The sequence below is a fragment of the Anabrus simplex genome, chromosome 9, assembly GCF_040414725.1.
Source record: "Anabrus simplex isolate iqAnaSimp1 chromosome 9, ASM4041472v1, whole genome shotgun sequence".
NCBI lineage: Eukaryota > Metazoa > Arthropoda > Insecta > Orthoptera > Tettigoniidae > Anabrus > Anabrus simplex.
The window spans coordinates 55231721-55255208 of record NC_090273.1 but is presented as its reverse complement, the minus strand read 5'-3'; the positions used below and the strand labels follow the sequence as shown (position 1 = coordinate 55255208).

General features: G+C 40.6%; 1 protein-coding gene across 1 annotated transcript; it reads left to right on the top strand.

The window, feature by feature from the left end:
• Positions 1–297: 297 nt before the first annotated feature.
• On the top strand, positions 298–22830 carry LOC136881308 (leucine-rich repeat-containing protein 15-like). Its single transcript, XM_067154115.2, has 2 exons — positions 298–422; positions 16700–22830. The coding sequence occupies exon 2, from the start codon at positions 16705–16707 to the stop codon at positions 18622–18624; it is 1920 nt and encodes a 639-aa protein (XP_067010216.2). The 5' UTR covers positions 298–422; positions 16700–16704; the 3' UTR covers positions 18625–22830.
• Positions 22831–23488: the final 658 nt, after the last annotated feature.

Genomic DNA, 23488 nt, shown 5'->3' with positions numbered 1-23488 from the left:
AGTTGGAGTCAGAAGGCTAGCGCCTGAACCGTCTGAAGGGACGAAGGCTTGGAAAATGAGTCAGGAAGGAGTAATGCAAGGAGGAAGTAAACATTCATTCTTTCCTAAATACGACGAGACTCTGCGTGGCAACGTGCGATCGCATGGACGTCGCAGTTTCGTCAGCGCTACACTCTCCAGGGCTCTGTGGCCAACTGCGTCTCAATGTGCTTCCGACCAAAGTGAGGAATGCTGTTGAGATAATAATTTGAGGAATTAACTGGCACTGTATCTGTAACAGGCTTCTTGGCGTCAGCTGTTATCAGTAGTATTCGAGTACCAGGGTTAAGGTTTCTATTTGAGATAACGCTCAGTGCTACAACAGTCAACGAAGAGAGAACATTCGTTTGTGGAAAGTGTGTGTGTTTGTCTTCATTCGCAAGGTAATTTTCTGGATTGTTCTTAAGTTAATTGTCTTGAAATCCATTCAAGTACTATTTTCGATCCATCTTGAAGTTCCGTGTTATTGCCATCTAATTTTACACAAATTATTTACACAGTATTCTTACCTTACACCCATATGTTACGTGGTGATGGGAGTGAATAACGCACGTCGCTGATCGCTTTCAATAATACCAAGCATGGACAATTTACCAGTTCCACTGCCTTTTTTAATCAATGTCAGTGGTGTAGGCAGATGGGGGTTCACGCGGTTTAAACCCCTTCCATTCTTCTAGAAACATTTTAAAATGTTAATCCCACGTAAAGCATGAAGAAACAATCCATCTCCGGTGTTTCGAGCCCGGCACTAGAAACGTCTCTGCGTTTCACTGAAGAGTATGTTTATAATTAGTGTTGCCAACTAGTGTTAGCTAAAAGTTGTCAAATTCGAAATTAAAAGTCGCTAAATCGTATTTACCATCATAATTCAGTTATAATTTATTTGTGTAATTACAAACAATACAGGAGTACTTCGGCATTTATTTATTTATTTATTTATTTATTTATTTATTTATTTATTTATTTATTTATTTATTTATTTATTTATTTATTTATTTATTTATTTATTTATTTATTTATTTATTTATTTATTTATTTATTGTGAACACAACATATCTTGAGTCCTAATTACAATGTTCACGACAACTGTTATTTAGACGTTAAAAGAAAAACAACATTACCAATAAAATTACTATTCTGAAAATTACTTCCAGTGACACACGTCACATTTGAAAAATATGAGTAGTATAACTAATATTACATTACAGTAGTAGTTAATATTTACTATAGTACTTCAAACAATTATTGGAATAGAATATTTCACTTGGGATCTAACAAATTTAATATGGTTTACAAAGTTTATACTAATTTTCCTTTTATAAACTTCTTCATATCTATTAAATTATGTTCAGAAGTACAATGTTACATGAAGAAGCGAATGTTCCTTCTGCCATATTAAAAATATCAACGCAATATTATTGTCTGTTAATTGGGGAGTTGTTATGAATATCAGATTTAGCCTTTTAAAGAAAGAACATATTTCTAGGACTACTTAGTTTCTGTGGTGCATAGAAAGAAAATTATAGCACTTATTGTCTCAAATCCAGACTGTTACTTTACGATGCTAGAGGGCTACTAAGTACTAACTTCACCCGAGTTCCTCGACTTACCGTGTTGAGATTTGATTTGAGAGATTGGCTGTTGATGTGACTAACGGATAACGGTAGGTACATAATCCATCTTCAAGTAGATCAGTCAACTGGGCGGTATTCACATTCTACCAGTTAGTTTACGATATATTCGATTCTATGTGTAATTCCATGTACTGAAATAATCCCCCACAAGGCTAATAATATTGAATGCTTGCTTAGCGCTGAAACTCATCTGGTCAGAACATCCAAATGTCGTCATCACAAGGGAATTAAAAATAATTATCTATCTCCAATCCCTTACAGGAAGTGTGTGATTGGAACGATCGGTCTCTGAAAATCCTTCCAAAAATATTATGAACTCATGCTTTACAGAACGAAAACTCATGAATTCAGCCGCCATTACTTAGCAAATGCATAGATTAATATATTGGATCATGCGCCCCTGATATTATGCGAAACGTAACGGTAGTTTTTACTAGCCTACTTGACTCACCAAATTTATCAAGTCATAAATTAAAATTCGCCAGAATTGTCTCTAAATGGCTCCTAAAATCACCAGATAAGTCGCTAGTCTCTATCTTTGAAATTCTGTAGCTAAATAAATTTTATAAAACTCCAAATCTAGCGACTTGTTGCTAGAGTTGGCAATACTGTTTATAATCCCTATGGCTATGTCATCTTAATATAAACATGAACTTATGAAATTAAAACATATAAAACAAATTATTTTGTCCAACGTCTGACTCAGCGACCATAATTTAATTATTATATTATTATTGTCTTTTCAACCACTACCTTCTTTTACGATTTTCGGAGACGGCGAGGTGCCAGGATTTTGTGCCGCAGGAGTTCTTTTACGTGCCAGTAAATATATCGACACGAGGTAACGTATTTGAGCACCTTCAAATACCATCGGGCTGATCCAGGATAGAACCTGCCAAGTTGGGGTCAGAATGCCAGCGCCTCAACCGTCTGAACCACTCAGGCCGGAAATAATGAAAGAAGCCCGCCTCTGTGGTATAGCGGTTAACACGATTAGCTGCCACCCACGGAGGCCCGGGTTCGACTCCCGGCTCTGCCACAAGGATTGGAACGCGGTCCACTCAACCTTGGGAAGTCAACTGAATACAGGGGCAATTCTCGAGGCCGTTTTCCGTGGTTTCGCACTTCCCCCAGGCAAATGCCTGGATGCTACCTAAGTCAAGGTCATGGCCAGTTCCTTCCTCCTTGGCTATCCCCTCTGACCTTCCCATCCCCCCACAAGGCTCCTGTTCAGCAGATGAGGCCGCCTGGGCGAGGTACTGGTCTTTCTCTTCAGTTGTATCGCCGAACAAATGTCTCACGCTCCAGACACTGCCGTTGAGACGGTAGAGGTGGGATCCTTCACTGAGTCCAAGGGAGAAACCCACCCTGGAGGATAAACGGATTAAGAAATAAATAAATAAATAATAATAATAATAATAATAATAATAATAATAATAATAATAATAATAATAATAATAATGCCATTTCCGAACAGGCCATGAAGGCCCCTGGAGAGGTGGAAGGTAAAGGCTTGCACTATCTCTAATCTCGGTACTTGGTGGGGTAGAGTGGTTAGCTCTACGCTCGGCCACCTTTGCACCCAGGAATTAACCTGGTACTCATTTTTGGTGTAGGCTGAGTGAACCTCAGGGCCATGTGCACCTCAGGAAGTGGAAATCTCGTTTCTTAAATTTCATGATTTCCTGACGGGGAATCAAACCCACGTTCTTCCGGCTGAACCGAGCATGCCTTTACGGCCTTGGCCAGGCAGCCCCGAATAATAAGAATAAGAATAAGAATAAGAATAAGAATAAGAATAAGAATAAGAATAAGAATAAGAATAATAGTAGTAGTAATAGTAGCATCACCTAAACGAAATTATGATTACTGCTTCACGGCGAAAAAGAACTAGGCAACTATCCTATCTTTCCATTATTGATAGGAGAAAATGAAAGACGTTCGTCGCTTCGAAGAATGAATACCGTATATAGGCAAAAGAAATTTAAGGTCCACGAAGGACTCTCCAGGTCTCGCAAAACAAATACCACCGGGGTCGGAAGTAGAGTAAGAGTTGACCAAAATAATCTGCATAAGGAACATGGAAGTGAGCAGTCTGGCACTCTATCAGGTTGATAGTCGCGGGTGTCTTATGACAAGCAGATCTACTATTTCTCTACCGCTTTTCCCGTGCATTGTAGGGGTCGCAGATGAGAACTGTGTGGCACAGGTGAACTTGACCTTGTTTTGCGGTCGGATGCTCTTACTGACGATAACTCGATGTGGAGGAATGAATTAGAGAGAAAAATAATTTTTGATTCATTAAACCATCAACTTACCGTATGTACAGACTGTCAACAACAGACAATGTTTACGTAAAGGCAAATGAAAAATGTTACAAAGCTGAGAACTATCGTGTATTAAGTTATGAGTAGGATGATTGAAGGCAGGCTAAAACACACGAATATGTGGATTATAAATAACGTTCACTGGTTGTAATTGTGAGATAGCATTATCCCCATTGTACCGTGTATTATGGATATTACGAGGTTCGAAATCATGTCATTTAGTAAACTGAACAGTCCTGGCACTAAAAGCCATAATCTAAATAAATAAATAAATAAATAAATAAATAAATAAATAAATAAATAAATAAATAAATAAATAAGATCCCTCGAAGAGCTCGGTCCTGTTTCCCGTCTCTATCAAAAGGGCGGGCATCAGTAATCATTGAATCACTTTAACTGATGTCCGACTCGTTGGCTGAATGGTCAGCGTACTGGCTTTCGGCTCAGGGGGTCACGGATTCAATTCCCGGACGGGTCGGGGATTTTAACCTTCACTGGGTAATTCCAACGGCCTGGGGTCTGGGTGTTTGTGCTGTCCCCAATATCTCTGCAACTCACACACCACACATAACACTGTCCTCCACCACAATAACACGCGGTTACGTACACATGGTAGATGCCGCCCACACTCATCGGAGGGTCTGGCTTACAAGGTTTGCACCCAGCTAGAAATAGCCACACGACATTATTATTACCTTGATTGATGTTCAGTCTTAATGCGGGAAGTGTAGATTAAACACAGGGAAGGGAAGTCGCTTATGATCAAGACGAATACAGATGGAACCTTGCTTCTGATATTATAATACATTCAAATATCCATAAAATAGCACTTTGCTTAGCTCTGAAGAGCTCACAACAGCGGACTCGTTCTGTTATTCAGTGCTGTTAGTAGGTAATGTGAGCTGTTTTGAAGTTAAATATCTCCTGGAATGTCGATTTCAAAACCACCAAGAAGAGCAGACATAGTGAAAGTAATTGTGGAAAAGGCTCACCTGCAAAATAATAGGGAGAATATAAACATGATGTTGGTTCAGATGCTTCTAAAATACAGCAGTGCACATCTGTGGTGTAGTGGTTAGTGTGATAAGTTGCCACCCCGGGTGGCCCGGCTTCGATTTTTGGCTCTGCCACGAAATTTGGAAAGAGGCACGAGGACTGGAACAGAGTCACTCAGCTTCGAGAAGCATTCTGAGTACAAGGGGTTCGATTCCCACCTCAGCGATGCTCTAAGTAGTTTTACGCGGTGTTGTTATTTGAGTCATCATTTCTTAGACTGCTTTGATGCATGGAGATGCCACCCTATCCTGTGCTAAATTTTAATTTCTACGTAACTGCTACATCCTAATCTGCTCTAATCTGCTTGCCATATTCATACCTTGGTGTACCCCTACCGCTTTTACCACCTACACTTCCTTCAAAAACCAACTGAACAACTTCTCGGTGTCTTAAGATGTGTTCTCTCATTCTATCTCTCCTTCTGGTCAAATTTAACCAAATCGATCTTCTCTCTCCAGTTCGATTCAGGATCTCTTCATTCGTGATTTGATATATCCATCTTATTTTCAGCATTCGTCTGTAACACAACATTTCAAAAGCTTTAATTTTCTTTCTTTCTGAGCCAGTTATCGTTCATGTTTCACTTTCATACAACGCCACGATCCAGACAAAAGTCTTCAAAAACATATTTCTAATTCCTATCAATGTTCGAAGTGAGCAAACTTCTCTTCTTAAGAAAGTCTTTCCTTGATTGTGCTAGTCTGCATTTTTCGTCCTCCTTACTTCTGCCATCGTTAGTTATTTTAATACCCAAGTAACAATTTTCAACTACTTCCTTCAGTACTTAATTTCCTAATCTAATATTTCCTCCATCACCTTACTTTGTTCGACTGCACTCCATTACTTTTGCTTTGTACTTATTTAGTTTCATGTTGTACTCCTTACCCAAGACTCTGTCATGCCATTCAGCAATTTCACCAGATCTTTTGCAGTCTTAGATAAAATAACAATATCATCAGCAAATCTCAAGGTTTTGATTTCATGTCCTTGGATTGAGATTCCCTTCCCAAATTCCTCTTTGATTTTCTTTAATGCCTGTTACATATAATCATTGCCTCACTCCTTTCCGGATTGCTGCTTCTTTTTTCAAATCCCTCGATTCTTATCATTGCAGCCTGATTTTTATACAGATTGTAGAATTCTTCGTTCTCGGCATGTGATCCTGATCACCTTCAGAATCTCAAACAGCTTGGTCCAATCAACAATATAAAATGCCTTTTCATGAACTACAAAAGCCATGTTTGTGGGCTTGTCCTTCTTAATTCGATCCTTTAAGATCAGACGTAAAGTCATGATTGCTTCACGTGTTCCTACAGTTCTTCCGAAGCCTAATTGATCTTCTCCCAACTCATTTTCAACTTTTATTCTGTAAATAATAAGTGTTAGAATATTGCAGGTAAGAGATACTAAACTAATGATGCGGTAGTTTTCACACCTGTCAGCACCGGATTTCTTGTTAATAGGCATAACAACATTCTGCCGAAAATCGGATGGCACTTCTCCTGTCTCATACATCTTACACACTAAATGGAATAACCCCGCATTGCTGGTTTCTGCTAAGGCAGTCAGCAATTGAGAGGAAATGTCATCAATTTCAGGTACCTTGTTTCTATTTAGGTCGCTCAAAGCCCTGTCAAGTTCTGACCTGAAAATTGGTTCTTCCATTTCATGGGCAGCAACAGCCTCTTCTGGTTCTGTAACCATATCAACTAAGTCTTTACCTTGATACAACTGTCTTGTCTTCTTTCCCTAGAAGTAGTCTTCTATCTGAGCTCGTAATTTTAATCCACGTTTCCCCAAAGGTTTCCTTCATTTTCTTGTGTGGAGCATCTGCCTTTCCTAGGACCATGAAACTTTCAACATCCTTGCACTTCTCCTTCATCCATTATTCCTTAACTGTCTTTCACGTTTCATCCACTTCATTCTTTAATCGCCTGTATTCCTCTCTGCCCTCTTCATTCTTGTACTTTCATCGTTCATCAATCACGTCTAGTATCTTCTGAGTTATTCATTCAATCTTAGTTGATCTTTCTTTTCTTCCTAACATTTCTTCAGCAACCCTAGAAATCTCGTTCTTCACAACAGTTCAATTTCCCTCTGTTGTGTTTCCTTCAGCCTTTTCATTTAGTCCTTGTGCACATGTTTCTTGAAAGAGTCCCTCACACTCTTTTCTTTCAACTTGTCTAGATCCCATATTTTTTTATTCCTTCCTTTCTTCAATTTGTTCAACTTCAGATGGCATATCATGACCAACAAGTTGGGTCAGAGTCCATGTCTGCTCCTGGGAAAGTTTTTCAATTCAACACCTGGTTTCTGAATCTCTGCCTAATCATAATAAAGATCTATATGATACCTTCCAGTGTCTCCAGGTCTCATCCACATAAAAAGCCGTCGTTTGTGGTGTTTGAACCAAGTATTGGCAAGGACTATACTATAATTCTTTCAACTTGCTTTACGTCACACCGACACAGATGGCGACGATGGCATAGGAAAGGCCTAAGAGTGGGAAGGAAGCGACCATGGCCTTTATTAAGGTACAGCCCCAGCATTTTCCTGGTGTGAAAATGGGATAGCACGGAAAACCATCTTCAGGACTGCCGAAAGTGGGGCTCGAACCCACTGTCTCCCTGATACAAGCTCACAGCTGCGCGACTCTAACCACACGGCCAACTCACCCGATAGGACTAAATTATGATCAGTGCAGAATTCAACCAGCCGACTTCCTCATTCATTCCTTTGTCCCGATCCGAATTCTCCTACTGTATTACCTTCCCTTCCTTGTCCTACCACTGCATTCCAGTCTCCCATCACAATTAGATTCTCGTCACCTTTTACATATTGTATTAAATCTTCTATATCTTCATATATTTTTTCAATTCCTTCATCATCTGCTGAGCTAGTAGGCATACAGACCTGCACTATTGTGATGGGCATTGGTTTGGTGTCTATCTGGACAACAATAATCCTTTCGCTATGCTGGTCGTAGTAGCTTACTCGCTGACCTAATTTCTTATTACCGGTAAATATTAAACCAACTGCTGCATTTCCCCTGTTTGATTTTGTGTTGATAATTCTGTAATCACCCGACCAAAAATCCTGTTCTTCCTGTCAACGTACTTCACTTATACCAACTACATCTAACTTTAGTCTATCCATCTCACTTTTCAGATTCTCTAAACTCCCACAACTACTCAAACTTTTAACATTCCGCGCTCCGACTCGCAGAATGTCAGTATTCATCTTCCTGATGATTCCCCCCTCTCGTGTAGTCCCCACCCAGAAATCCAAATGGGGGATTTTATTATCTCCGGAATATTTTATCCGTGAGGAAGCCATCATCAGTACATAATTCATACACAGAGAGCTGCATGTCCTCGGTAGTTATTCACGGCTGTAGTTTCCCGCTGCTCTCAGCCGCGCAGCAGTATCAACACAGCTAAGCCATGTTGAGTATTATTACAAGGCCATATCAGTCATTCACCCAGACTGTCACCCCCGTAACTTCCGAAAAGCTGCTACGCCCCCTCCCATTTCGATGAACCATTCGTTAGTGTGGTCTCTCGACGGATACCCATCGGATATGTTTGCACCTGCGGGTTGGCTGTAGGGTAGGTTTTCCGTGGAATCCCACGTCTCCTCCAAGCAAATGCCTTACTTTAGGCCGTGGCTACTCTTTTCCCTTTTCCTTGTCTATCCCTTCCAATCTTTCCATCCCCCACAAGGCTCCTTTTCAGCAAAGCAGGTGAAGCCGCCTGGGCGAAGTTCTGGTCCTCCTACCTAGTTGCACCCCGTCCAAATGTCTCACAATGCAGGACACTGCCATTGAGGCGGTAGAGTTGGAATCCCTCGCTGAATCAGAAGGAAAAAGCAACCCTGGAGAGTAAAGCGATGAATTTTGTTTTTAAATTCCAGTAGAGTTTCTATTAAATTTGCACATGGTAGGAAATGAATGATTTTCTGAACTGTTATTAGTTAATCATTTTAACGAAGTGTCACATTAATCTTACGTTCAGTGGTATTCTTGTACATATTCTGAAGATGTATTGGAAGGAAGGCCGGTGAAATCAGAGGTGAAGTGAAGAGGTGGGCTGTAGTAGTCGTGGAGATAGTGTCTGCGGTATACCACTCGTTTTAGCTTTCGTCAAAACCTAGTTCTAAGATAATAAGATATCTCTTATTAGAACTAAGCTAGTTCGAACTGGATTCGAAACTATGGACTCTGCATTTCGACCGAGAACTTCGCACGCGTCTGTTCAGCGATTGTTTATAAATGGCATCACCGACATGCATCCTCATGTTGATCGTTCACGTTATAGCGGTAATAAACTGGCATACTTGTCTTAAATCAAATACACTATAGACAATATTGGACACTTCCGTGTTCTCCCGTACTATACTTAGAAACCTGTTGACAGTGGCGCAACTGGCGGTCCGACCTTAAACTATAAAAATTAAAAATTAAAATCGATACAAACTGTTACGGAAATATCGTGGTTTCCAAAGGTGTAAGAAGGTGCGAGTTTGAATGGGTGGACAAAGAAAAGATAAAAGCACAATTTAAAACACTAAATTTTGAAAGTTTATTTCTTTCCTTCCCTTTTTTCTGAGTTGAAGTTTGATAAATAATCCGAATGAACAACAACAAATAACCGTTAAATAGAATAATGATGAGCCTGTTAATTCAGATAACAGGAATGACTTAAAGTCAAAATTCAGGTACATAATAATTTAAGAAGAATGAGGTTGTAGCTACAACGTTACACCATTTAAAAGAGCACTTTGTATAGTAATTTGAGTTTCAAACATTACTACAATCCAGGCCTCTCCGAGGCACCAATTTCTTATCCAAATTTACACTAGATAACTTCGAAAACAGTGTTTGCTGCATTTCTGCACGACAGTCTGATCCACACTTGTGTATCAAAATAACTAGAATTTAAACAGGGGCAATAAGTCCCCATTCTAAAAGTCTAAATGTACAAGAAAACGGTTTAAGATAATCGGTCATGAACAAAATGCTAGGAGGCAAAACTCTCCTTTTGAAGTACACTTAAAACCCTATGTGGGCTTATGGCTCGAAGTTACAGAGGCTAAGCCTTTACTACAGAGGGTGACTTGATGGCGAAATATTAAGTTCCAAAATGGTTTGAAGAATTTAGAGATATAGAAAATCATAGTCACCCCCATACCAAGTTGAATGGGAATTAATAGAGGGTGAACTATTTTTATTCCCTAAGTTAGGTATTTCCCAGCAGGAATTTGAATAGAGCCCTTAGACTTGCCAGAAAATTTACATTCAAGAGGTGATACATTAAGAAATAATTTTGAAACTTTCTCCTCAAGTTACCTTTCTGCAGGTATCACATATTTAAAAGATGTGTGCCATTACCTTGAGCTGGTGGGCCTTCCGACGACGGGCAAGGGTTCCTCTGCCTCCACTTACACCGTATGCACTCTGAGACTGGAGCGACGTACTCTAAGACTCTAGCGAGGAAGATAAGAAAATGGTGTCTAAAAGCGCCCAGCTTATATAGCAGAGGGGAAAGTTCCAGAACTCTCTAGGCAGAATGCCTGTACACAACCCCAGTTTTAATTGGCTGCCAAAATATTTACAACAATTTCTGATTGGTTAATAATTTAAGAAAGAAGGAAGTGATAGAAGTGCTAGTAACCTTAGCACACATTAAGCAATCTACTAACACTCCAGGTACACAAATCTTGAAAATAGAACATTCCCTAAAAAATAATTGTCCATCCTCCCGCCACAGGAGGCACATAGGTTGATAATAGAGACATCTAAGGATTAATGGTCCAAAACTTCTGCACATACACATTTTACGTTCCCCAACACAGATGGCCTTCTAGAAGGCGCACAGTTCAAATGAACGGAGAAGGTGTACCTCCGGTACACAAATAATGAATCTAAATAATGAGTTTTTCTCTGTTCTACTACGAAACTTGGTTTTTAATACTGATAGACATAATGAAATTTAGTCATGTTTTCGTTTTGTCCGAATCCTTGGCTTAATGGTCAGCGTTTAGGCCCTAGGTTCAGAAGATCCCGAATTCGATTCCCGGCCGGATCGGGGATTTTAATCGCGTCAAATGAGTCTAATTAGGCTCGGGGACTGGGCGTTTCTGTTTGTACCAACACGTTTCTCTTGATATTCATACAACGCACTACACATCCATCCACCACAGAAACATGCGATAGTGATTACTAGACCTCGGATTTTTAGGTACTTAAATGTCTTTTAGCTGCATAAAATAGACTCTCAAATAGATTATAAATTATTTTTATGCAGCTTCAATTCAATTTTACGTATTTTAATAGAAATCAATTAAAATACCATATTTATTTTGCTAAAGTGGTAATAACTCGTTATGGGGAAATCCAAAAGAAGTTTCACTCACCTCTTCTCTGCAAACGTCACAGAATATAATTTTACTATCCGATCTGAAATGAGAAAACTCCTGTAACCACTTTTTAATTAAGAACGACTTGGAACCTGACACTTTCGGCATGATTTATAATGTATTGTGTACTACTACATTCACTTTCAAGGCCGTCCTGCTAGGTGCGCTGGCAATCAATGTCTTGCGATATCTCGCAAAGTGGCACGTATTCTCTATAGTGCATTTGGTTAAATATCTCTCTGCAAGGCATTGGCGTAACATTAGGGCCTGCAAAGCAGGTGGAACCGGAGTTTAGGGGCCCACAGGCTTAGCCAGAAACGTAAATAAACGAACAAATTTTATCCGAATGCCAGTCTGCACGGGGAAGGTTGCATCGTGAAAACATCCCTCCACATAGAGTTAGTGTCATGAAGGGCATCCGACCGTAAAACTACTTTCAGTCCATATGAGGAGTTATTTTCCAAAGGTACCAAATATAATATAGAAGTTTTGCCGGGACGAGAAAAAAAACACTCAGAAAGTAAATTTCAAATTAATATTAATTCTATGATTCGATAGAGTAAATGCAAAGTATTTCTGTTAAAATATTTGTAGGCTAAGAGGTATTCAAGAAAAAATTATGTATTTGGTACATTTTGGCACTTATAAACTTTTTTTTTTTGCTACCCCTTTAACGTCGACTAACACATCAAAGGTTTCGGGCGAGAGAAAAATGGGAAAGGGCTAGGATTGAGAATGATATATAAATCGTAACTACTGAATTATAAGAATTATAAGAATTATAACACCGTCGTGTTCACAATATCACGCTTATTATTATCAACAACACACATACGTCACGGAGTAAAAAAAAGGCTACTATACGAATACAAAGAATACATAGATATCTCAATGTTGACGTAACCAATGTCAATCCGCGACATCCTCCCCACCCTGGTCTATCTCCAAAGGGATGACCAGCTGCACTGGCCGAGTAATGAGAGTGTTGTCAGGCTGCCGCAGAACGACCGTTCGTGCACGTCCGTCTCTTCCTGGGCGCATCTCTTCTATCCTCACTTTCTTCCACATGTTGCGAGGTCTGACATCTTCTTGGAGGAGGACGATGTCTCCGATCTTGGGCAAATGCGTATTGGTCTTTTGATTGATTAACTCGGTGAACCTGTAACGGCCGTCCATAATTGTTAGGTGTTTCTCAGTTTGAGACAAATTTGAGAATTGTAGTCTACCACAAAGTCGGATGATACCTTCATGTAGAAATGGGTTAAATCTAGCAATCTGTGAAGTGCCTGGCAATCGTTCACCATTTCGGAATGCAGCTAGTTCAAGAGTGAACCGTTCCTCTTGAACCCTTTTGATCCAGTATGCGCGTGACGCACGTAGCTCTTCAGCCGTTAGTGCATTGGGGTGTTTTGTGTTCTTGCTCTACATACTGACGAAACGAAGTACCCAAGCTGTGACATGTAGCAATTTCCAGTATGAGCTATACCTCGAGATATCCAGTAGGCGTTCCGCTATAGTGATCGTTAGAACTTGTTGCGTCTTCCTGGCTTCTGGCAACTGCGTGCAGGTGGGTGTTGGGTCACGTGGCCATGCGCCTCTGTCTTTGATGAGCCACCAAGGACCATGCCACCATGTTTCTAAGGAGGCTAGCTGATCTGCGTATACTCCTCGAGTGAGGTGATCTGCAGGGTTCTGATATCCAGGACAGTGTCTCCATTGACTGGGGTTTACGTGATTATGTATTTCTGTCACGCGGTTGCAGACAAAGGTCTTCCACTTATTCGGAACGTTGCGAATCCACCCAAGTGCAACAGTAGAATCGCTCCACGCTGAGCCTTCTTGATGTCACAGCCAGTCTCTTGACAGAAGTAGTGAAGGAGGCGTGTACCAGCAAGTGCGGCTAGCAGCTCTAATCTTGGTAGAGTTAACTTCTTCACGGGTGCTAGTCTGTTTTTGCTGCAGACGAGTTTTGTGACTGGAGTGTCGTTAAGCGTTGACTTCGTGTAGACGACAGCTCCGTATGTTCTCTCCGAAGCATCGCAGAAGACGTGCAGCTCTGGTTCATGTCCTGGTCCCGTAATGCCCACCCACCTGGGAACGGATATGGTTGATAGGGGCTGAAGTTTAGAAGTCCACAAATACCAGTTACGTGCAAGATCTGATGGAAGAACTTCCTCCCATGATAGGCCTCGGAGCCACGTGTCTTGGAATATAAGTTTTGCTACGATCCCCACAGGTGCGAAAAGTCCGAGAGGGTCATAATATCTGGCAGTGGCGCGTAGAATGTTCCCCTTCGTCCCTGGTTTGTCCACCAGGTGTCTTGCTATTTCCCCCTTGTCGGTCGAAATGATGTCTTCAGCGGTATCCCAATCGATACCCAGCACACTCGTTACGGATCTCATTTCCACCCCCTAGTTGCGCAAGGCTTCCTTCAAGGTCAGTGATTTGGTATCCCACTTACGGAGTGGGAGTTTTATCTCCATCTAAAGGTCGGTGAGTTCGTGATATAACCTCATCACGATGATGTCGTCTGCAACACTTGTTATAAAGTCATCCATAAATGTTGATTTATCGAGAAGACCCGATGCAAATGGATAATTTTCTTGACGCAGTGTTGCCAGCTCCCTAAGACTAGCGGACAGAAGAAATGGGCTCGATGTAAGTCCAAATGGCAAACGTTTGAAACGGTAGGCTATGACCTCGTCAGTGAAATTGTACGCATCATCTCCTGTATTCTCGGTGCGATACCACAGGAACCGCGTGAGGTCTCTGTCGTTTTCGTTTAACGCTAAGTGCAAAAATGCTTGGTGACCATCACACACGATAGCCTTCGGGTGGCTCCTGAAACGTAACAGGGTTCCCAATATTTCGGGGAGCAAGTTAGGAACTATTTCTAGTGTGTCGTTCAGTGAAGGCAAGTCTGGTTCATGTGACGACGCGTCGAAGAAAATACAGTACTTTGTGATGTCTCCCCTTTGTTTCTTTACAATGTGGTGTGGCATATAGTAAACATTATTAAAAGTGACGTCCTCGGGTGCAACTTCCACGTGCTCTTGTCTGATGTAGTCCCACATATGGTTGTAATAGATGTGTTTCAAGTCCTTGTTTCTCTGCAGTTTAGCCTCTAACAGGGAGAATCGTTTTTCAGCGGTGGTGCGATTGTCAGCTAAGGGAATGCCCACCTTTCGAGGTACTGATACAACTGTCCGTCCATGTTCGATGCGGTAAGAGTCTCGAAACTCTTGAAAAATAGTGTTTTCTTTAATGGATAATTTTCGCTCCTGGTTATCCACAATTCCAATAGTTTCCAAGTCCCAGAACCGTCGGACGCTTTCATCAGTTATCTGATCCCTTGTGAGTGAGACATGATGGACCATTATTTGGTTGATCGTAGTGCCATATCTACTTCCGCTGAGAATGTATCCGAAGATAGTAGGAAGAAGAACCAGTGATCTTGTTACTCTGATAGGTTATTTCATTGTTACTATCTTCCAGTATGAATCCGCACCTATAAGTACCTCGATCGGAAGATCTTTGTCAAGGTCGTCACTCGGATCAGCCAGCTTCATCTTCCTTAGCGATGCTAGCGCGGTTATGTCTTGGGGTGCAATTGGTTGAAAAGTGTAGGAGCTGTGACTTTCAAAGGCGGTAATCGATACTTGAGCTTTGGTTGAGTAGCCCACAATGTCGAAACAAACCTTCCGTCTAATATCATACATAGTGGAGGGTGATTCAAACGTGCTTATCTCAAGAGTCTTGCGATCAGTAATATTAAGCTGCAGCGCACCAATCAGAGAATTGTGGGATGAAGCTCGATTGACTCCCTGCATCCAGGATACAACCAGATAGTCTTTTTCGCCTTGTCGGCCCCTCGATCCATATACGGGCCGTTTGCAGGTGTGTGAAATCGGACGTGATGACCCCTATCTTTCCCACGGAAGTGTGTTGACTGCTGACCTCGGTACAAATGGATACATGGTGTGACCCTCGACATTTGTTGCAGGATGCCTTCCCCTTCTTAAAACACTGTGTCTTGTTGTGCCCACGGCGTAGGCAAAGAAAGCACCGGTTTGTGGCTTTCAGTCTCTCGACTCTCACCTGGGGATCCTTCATCTGTTGAAAATCCTGACCCCAGTGACCTCGGTTTTCGCAGTGCACACAGAACGGGTCTGGTCAAGGTGTCTGCTTCCCCTTTTGTTTGTTTGGTTTTGTGTTTACCTGAAGGGTGGCTGCTGTGGGTAATGAAGATGTCGTTAACGGGGCGTCACCCCGTATCTTTGAGCGTTAAGAGCTCCTTCCTCTTCTTCGTTAAGGAACACCATTAGTCGGGTAGTGTTCCCTTCTTGTATGCCTAGTCTTTTAGCGTGGACGAGTCAACGGCGACAGATGTCCTCTGGAAAGGCTCGTAATAGTTTGGGTGCTAAAATTCGACCATATGCGTCGACGTCTTCACCTACTGCCCTTAATGCTTGTATCCGGCGATGGCATTCACTGTAGGTAGTGTTTAATACTTCGGGGGCCTCCGAAACTGCAACTTCGAGATTTTCCAAGTAATCGAGGTGAGACTGGATAATTCTGTTCTTATCACCATATCGTGCTATCAAAATGTTTTTAGTTGGCTCGTATGTGTCTGCCGTTATAGATATACCGTCTACAAAAAGCCTTGGTTCTCACTCCAAGTACCCACGGAGAAACACGTGTTCGTTTACGACGGACACCGAGGAATTTTTGTCAATGGAGGACTCGAACTGCTCCCAGAATCCCGGCCATTCTTCAACGTTCCCTGAGAATGACTGCAGTTTAATGGTAGGAAGCTTTATCTCCGCTGTAGTCGTGGGTTGAACAAGGACACTCGGATACTTAGTCGTTGATAGCGTGCTCTTCTCTGTCATCGAAGCATGTTTGACGAGGAACGCTTCACTGTACAGACTGCAAGTCAACTACGCTACACCAGAGTCCGTATACTGGAGTTGATTCCTCAGCGACCAATCACGTGGGGAGACCTGTAGCAACAATCTAATGGGTCTGAAACTTTGATCGTTTACATACCTACATGGTATCGTTCCATATCTTGAAAATCAACAAAAACGACCAATGCCTTTATGGTGTTGCAAATTCCATTTTCTTATGTATATAAGTGCCTTGATTGCCTGTAATGACCTACAAACAGTCCCATAATCCTCCGGTACAGCTTGTTGTATACATTCCGTATTTAATCTGTTTCAGGCATCATGGGGGTGGGAAGACTCATGCTGTGGGTCGCCGCAATTGCTATTTCCACCACGCAAGTCCAGGGCTGTCCAAGTGGATGTAACTGCAGTCAGACGACAGTAGGATTTAGCTACAGGATACGTGCTAATTGCAGCTATTTGGGACTCAGCGAAGTTCCTTCAGAAGATGACATGTGGGAAAATGACGTGATATCCGTAATGCAGTTAGTTTCCAATAATATATCAATCATCACTAACGTTAGTTTCTACAATATGGACAATTTGGTCGCCATCGATTTAGAACAGAATCAAATAAGTGAAGTTGAATCTGGTGCTTTTGCAAGATTGACAAAGTTGATCGGTTTAGATATGAGTAAAAATAAGATTACTTACCTGCATCCTGAAACATTTATTAACAATGATATGTTATTGTTCTTAGATTTGAGTTATAATATGCTGAGCGTCCCCACAGATAACGCTTTTCTTATCAGTGACAGTCACATAATGATAGGACTGGCTGCATGTAATTTACAACATGTTTCAGAGATAACATTTTCCCGAGTTCCAAATCTGTTGACATTAGACTTGAGCTCAAACAATTTACAAGATTTTAATTTAACTATACTCGACGATAAAGAATCTATCAAAGTATTCGTTATAAGAAACAACTCTCAAGTTTTATCCATAGAAGGAAGCTTTCCGTCAGCTCTAGAGAAGCTAGACTTAAGTGGAACTGTCTTCGATCTCAAGAAAATATCATTTCCGTACCGTAATAGCTTGGAAATGTTGAATTTGAATGGCTGCAATTTAACTGAAGCTCCAAAGACGATATTGGAAAGATTAACTAACCTGGAAGAGCTTCAACTTAACAACAATAATATTACACACTTTGATACTGCAACAATGAATATCTTCCGTGGTTTACGTCGACTTCATCTCGAAAATAACTCCATTAGCTCTATAGAAATGAACACCTTTGACAAGACTTATATTTGGAAATTGGTCCTCAGTGGAAACCCAATAGATTTTCCGGAGTCAGGCCCGTTCTTTAAAGCGCCATTCTTACAGGAACTGGAAATGAGGTCATGTTCTATCTCCCATATTGGAAATGAATCATTTCAAGAAATGAAAAGCCTTAATTATACAGATCTTAGCTATAACCACATTAAACTGATCAGTCGTGATGCCTTCATTGGACTTCGGGAACTCACAACATTGCTACTTCAAAATAATGAAATAGTCACTATAGAGAGGGACTCATTCCTTCACAACATAAAATTGACAACATTGAACTTATCTGGAAACCCCTTAGTTATACCAAGTGATGCTCCTCTGTTGTCTGCCCCTTCGTTAAAAACATTAGCTCTAGCGGCGTGTGGATTCACACAGCTTCCTCTGAAAGTATTTTCTCATTCCCTTCACTTAAATACTTTGGACATTTCAAGCAATAAATTTCAATTCATTGATGTTAAAGTGTTCTCCAAGATGAAGAAACTCCAATCTTTGAATATGTTTAATAATCCCTTCATCTGTGATTTTCAACTCCGCCCGCTTTGGTTGTTGTGTCTGGACAGAAATATAAACTGCTCTGCCTCTTGTGGTCCAGAGAAGGGATCATGGATTGTTTTGGAGGATGTTACTGCACCTGAAGGAACAGAAGATATTTCCACAACAACGGCCTCCACAGTCATGCAGCCTGCCATTGGTGATTCTAAAAGTGAGAAACAATACTCCAGTGGTCAAAGTGTTGCTTCTGCCGTAATGTTGATGCTAAGTTTGGGATTCATTGTGGGTGTAGTGGTGGGTTTGATATCTGGTTGTGTGTTTCTCCAAAAGTATCTTGGAATCAATCGGCGTGAGGACGCTGTATATCATTCTGTGGCTTCAGAGTCAATTACTGCAGAAAGCCTACAAAATTTGTGTGTTAATGACACGAGTTGACTCAAATGTATTAGTAGAAATAAACGAATAGAGGTAGGAACCGCTATCTCTTTTTATTTATGAATAACTGTTTCTTGGAACTAAGTCTTCTGGTTTCAAAACTCGTTATGTTCATATTTCTCCTGAAATGAGTCATGAACTCCATTTTCCACCGTTCACGAAAATATACATCCTAATATCGCAATAGATGTGCAAACTTTAGTTCAGTGGCGAGGCGTGATTTCACAGATTTCTAAGCAATAATTGCGAGCTGAAATGCTTCATTCGCTTCCGAGGGGAATTTAAATGCAGTATGCGTGCACGCATGCCTATTACTAAATAATAACTACATACCAGTACTTGTAATAACGTACAGGGCGATGTCGTGAACAACATGAATGGGGTTTACGTGTGGTAGGATGTTGGTCATACCATTAAATAATTTGGAAAACAAACAACTGTCTTTTTATTACCTGTTGTATTTAGTCAATCACATCCTTTCGAGGGGTAATTCAAATGAGATTAGCCAGTTAATGTTGCTTAATGTGCCCTGGTCTAGAAAACCAAGAATAACGTCTGTGAGGGTTCATTTCGCTGACTACACGACACCTCGTAATCTGCAGGCCTTCGGGCTGAGCAGCGGTCGCTTGGTAAGCCAAGACTCTTCAGGGCTGTAGTGCCATAGGTTTAGGGGGGTTGCTAATTCTGCAAGTGTCTTCAAACCGGTTTGAGTATACCAGTCGAAGAATAGCCACTGGTACTGCAGTTCGAGTCGAAGTCCACTGTTCACATCTGTACGGTTGATTAACGACTATTTCCGTAAGTGACCGATCGGCTCTCAGTTACCGATGCCGAAAAATCAGCATGCAAGTCAAACGCACTCTGGCTTTCAGCCGGTATGACGGTTATTTTGCTACGGTGCGATGTTGTCAGCTCGGAGGTCGATCTTCCGATCCCTCCTCTAGAGAGAGGTACTTCAATTCGTGCTCTAAAGACAGTTTTAAAACCAATGGTAGATTAGGCAACACCGCCTCGCAAATCTCATTTGAATTCACTCAAGAAGAGATTTGATTGGTTAAATTCAGCAGCTGATATAATGACAAACGTGCGAGATATCGAATTATATTTTTAATATCATTTATCAGTATGACCAACACTGCATCGTTCGTATTCCCGGTTCCTGCTGTTTCGTTGTTTCTTTTCTTTTCCTTTTTTTTTTTTTTTTTTTTTTGCAAGTTGCTTTACGTCGCTCCGACACAGATAGGTCTTATGGCGACGTTAGGACCGGAAAGGGCTAGGAATGAGAAGGAAGCATCCATGGTCTTAATTAAGGTACAGCCCCAGCATTTGCCTGGTGTGGGAATGGGAAAAACGGAAAACTATCTTCAGGGCTGACGACAGTGGGGTTCGAACCCACTATCTCCCCGAATACTTGATACTGGCTGCACTTAACCGACTGCAGCTATCGAGCTCGGTCCTGCTGTTTCCGAACAAATGGTATGTAAATATAATTGTAAATTATTTAAATCTGTGCCTCCTGACTTTGCCCAAATATCTTTCTGAGTAGGAAACAAAAATGAGGCCAGCAATCGAACCTACACAATTACATACATTCACGCAACCATCATTAGCCTCGTAATTATGACTTTTCAGTTATCGTGACAAATTGTTTTTCACTTTAAATGTGGAATGAACGTACGCAAGACGTTGTTGAGTATGAAAAGGCTGTCACGGAAACTGACACTCAAAGGGCTTGCTATAAAACACAGTGTATTTAACAAGTATTGACTACTGCTTATCAAGAAGGAAAGATTCTCAGAAAGTAGACTGTCTGTTACATCCAGAGACTAATGGAATGCACCCACCAGATTTGGTACTCTTTGGTTTTTGAGAACAGCTTTTTTTTTTTTTTTGTACAAAAAAGAACGATGTAAATAAAGTTTTAAGTTTGTGGAAAAAGGTAACTATCAGACGAATTCCGTTTTATCGTGTAGATTTTCGGGTTCGACGTAACACTGTCTCTCTTATCACAACCTCGACAATTGTTGATAAGAAGTTTTCGTAGAATTGAAATTTCCTCATCATATCCACCTTTAACTGGACAAGGTGAGTGGAAGTGTGGGGTGGGGAGATTGGCAGCCAAGGTGATAAAGGAGTGCTGTGTTTAGCGGAAGGTCATGGGTTCGATTCCCTGTCAGGAAGTCGAACAGGTTAGAAATGTGTCTTCACTTCTGGAGTGGCAGGTGGTAGTTGGGGTTTACTCAGCCTGCACCAGAAATGAGTTCTAGGTTATTTTCTTTGTGCAACTTCAATCCATCAATCAATCAATCAATCAATCAATCAATCAATCAATCAATCAATCAATCAATCAATCAATCAGGCGATCATTCAAACAATCAATCAATTTATTAATCAATCCCTATCCGTTATTTGCCTAGTAATTTTTTAAATGGTTTCAAAGAATGTGAAAATTTATCGGACATCTTTCTTGACAAATTCTTCTAGGCCCTGAATCCTCCGGATTAAAAGAATATTTGCCCCAGTTTGTCTTTTTGAATACCAACTTTTTCTTCATACTAAATTTCCTACTATTTAAGACGTGTTCGTCTGCTAAGGACTTCCTCGCCATCTCTCCGCTGCCAGCTCGGAATATAACGCTTAGTCGAGCAGCTCGTCTCCTAACTCCCAAGCCTTCTCAGCCATAAGTTTGCAACCTTTTCATAACACTACTCTTTTGTCGGAAACAAATCGCGCGGCTTCCTTTTGGATACTTTTCAGTTATGGAATCATACTCATACCAGCAACTTACAAGCCCTCACCTTCACGTCTCCTTCACGTCTTTACTACAAGCACTAAAAACCCTGGTATCAATATGAAGAGGTGTATAACCTTTGTTAATGCGATTATTCAAATTAAGATCATTTCCTATATTAACACCTAGGTACTTAACAGTCGTACTGAGATTAGAAGTTGGGGAAGCCTTTACCTTCCACTCTTCCGAAGGAATTCAGGACTCAATTGACGTTATAATGCTCCTTTAGTTAAGGAAATGAATATTGGACTACTATTAACTTTGGACGTGCTGTATTCTTATTGAATATTTAAACTAATAACAAAACAATACTCTGGTTCCCTATTTGAAATTCCGCAAAATTGAACGTATAACTGCAATCATTCTTTTCTGGTTAGGGCATCGAGACTCTGGAATACACTTCCAATGGACATTCGGAAGTTTACTTCCTCTCATACATTTAAATCTGCTCGCCGAAGTTTACCCCTGCATATATAACTGAGAGGTGTGAGTCATCGTGTATATGTTGTGTGAATGGGTTTTCTTTTATCTATTATTATTTATATATTCCCTCTTTGTATTCTTATTATCGTAGCTGCGATTGGGAATTAGAAGTGAGAGGGTAAAATATGTGCAGACAACAAAAATACCCGGGTGTGTGGGATATAGCGCATGTAGGGCGGTGGTATAAAAACTGGAAAAACCCTACAGAATGGTAAGCTTTTTATGCTCTCTGAATGAATTTCGAGGTAAAGTTTGACAGTTCACCAACTTAAGTGCAGTAATAATATTTTGTTTTGAGATTTTGATTTTGAGTGAATACTATGAAATAAACCTTTCACAGAAGGATAAATATTACACAGTGAGGCGTACAGTACAAGGTGACATAGATACTCACTGACTGATTATTACCTTATTTAACACATGTCAGGTGCAATAAAACAACAGAGTGATTAACAATGAGATTACAATACCATATGAGGAGGTTAGGTTGAATTTAGAGACGTATTTTCTTAATCCACTTCGTTTGTGATACACTCTTTCAATGTGGCATTCTAAATGTTCATTCAGATGAGAGACTGTATTCCCTTCACTGCCCCGTGTAATCACTGCTATAGAACATATTTAGCACACAAACAAGACGCTTTTCTATATTTTTTATATAAATTTTTGGTAAGTGGATGACTCAGATATGCTACACAATTATTTTAATTTACAATAAGTCCTGAAGTAGCAAGCATAGACAATGTTCCAATATGGATAAATTTGTAAGGTCTTAAAAATAATTTTATTTAAACTAAACTTCCTGTTATAGTGTACCTCCTTTACTGATCTCATTGTTGTTTTGTATCATAATTAATAAAAACGGTGTCGTGCAGATGCACGATGCATATCTTTAATATGTCTTGCAATAAAATTGAAAATATAAAGTATAATGCCTTCATGTTATTATAGTAGTAACATAATGCCTACAAACTCCATTTTCCTGCTGACATACCAACTTTTAATTAGCTCCTTACTGACTAACCTGATTTTAAAACCAGGCAAATGCTGTGGTTGTACCTTAATTACGGTCAAGGTCACTTCCTTCCCACCCCAAGCCGTTTCTTATCCCATCGCCGTAACACCTATGTGTGTTGATACGACGTAAAGAAGACTGTAGAAATAAAAATAAATAAAAATGCTTACTTATTTATCCTGAATTACGAAATTAATCGGTCAACGTAATCAAAGTACAGCATATGGTACATTGTTCGTCCTATCTTCAATTATCACAAATATCATGACTATCCGGCTGTAATACGGGAGTTCCACAAAATGTAGTTTAAATATAGCTAAACATGCCTGAACGGCCACCTTCAATTAGCAGACAGCTCAATAAATGGCCATTTTTCTCCGGAACTGATTAATTTTCCCATAAACCTGTGATGATATCTCCTTCTATAAAAGGTCACACCAGACTACGGTCAACGGCTAGACACATTTCCCAAACTGACCTGATGAAGCGGTTTGTCATATCACCTCCGAATACTCTGTTCATCCGTGAGACACTCATATAGGGTAATTCCGGGAGAGTTGCCGCACTTTGTATGT

Bases quoted from the DNA above. Each gene is read 5' to 3' on its own strand.
- LOC136881308 (XM_067154115.2), top strand. From the start codon at position 16,705: ATGGGGGTGGGAAGACTCATGCTGTGGGTCGCCGCAATTGCTATTTCC.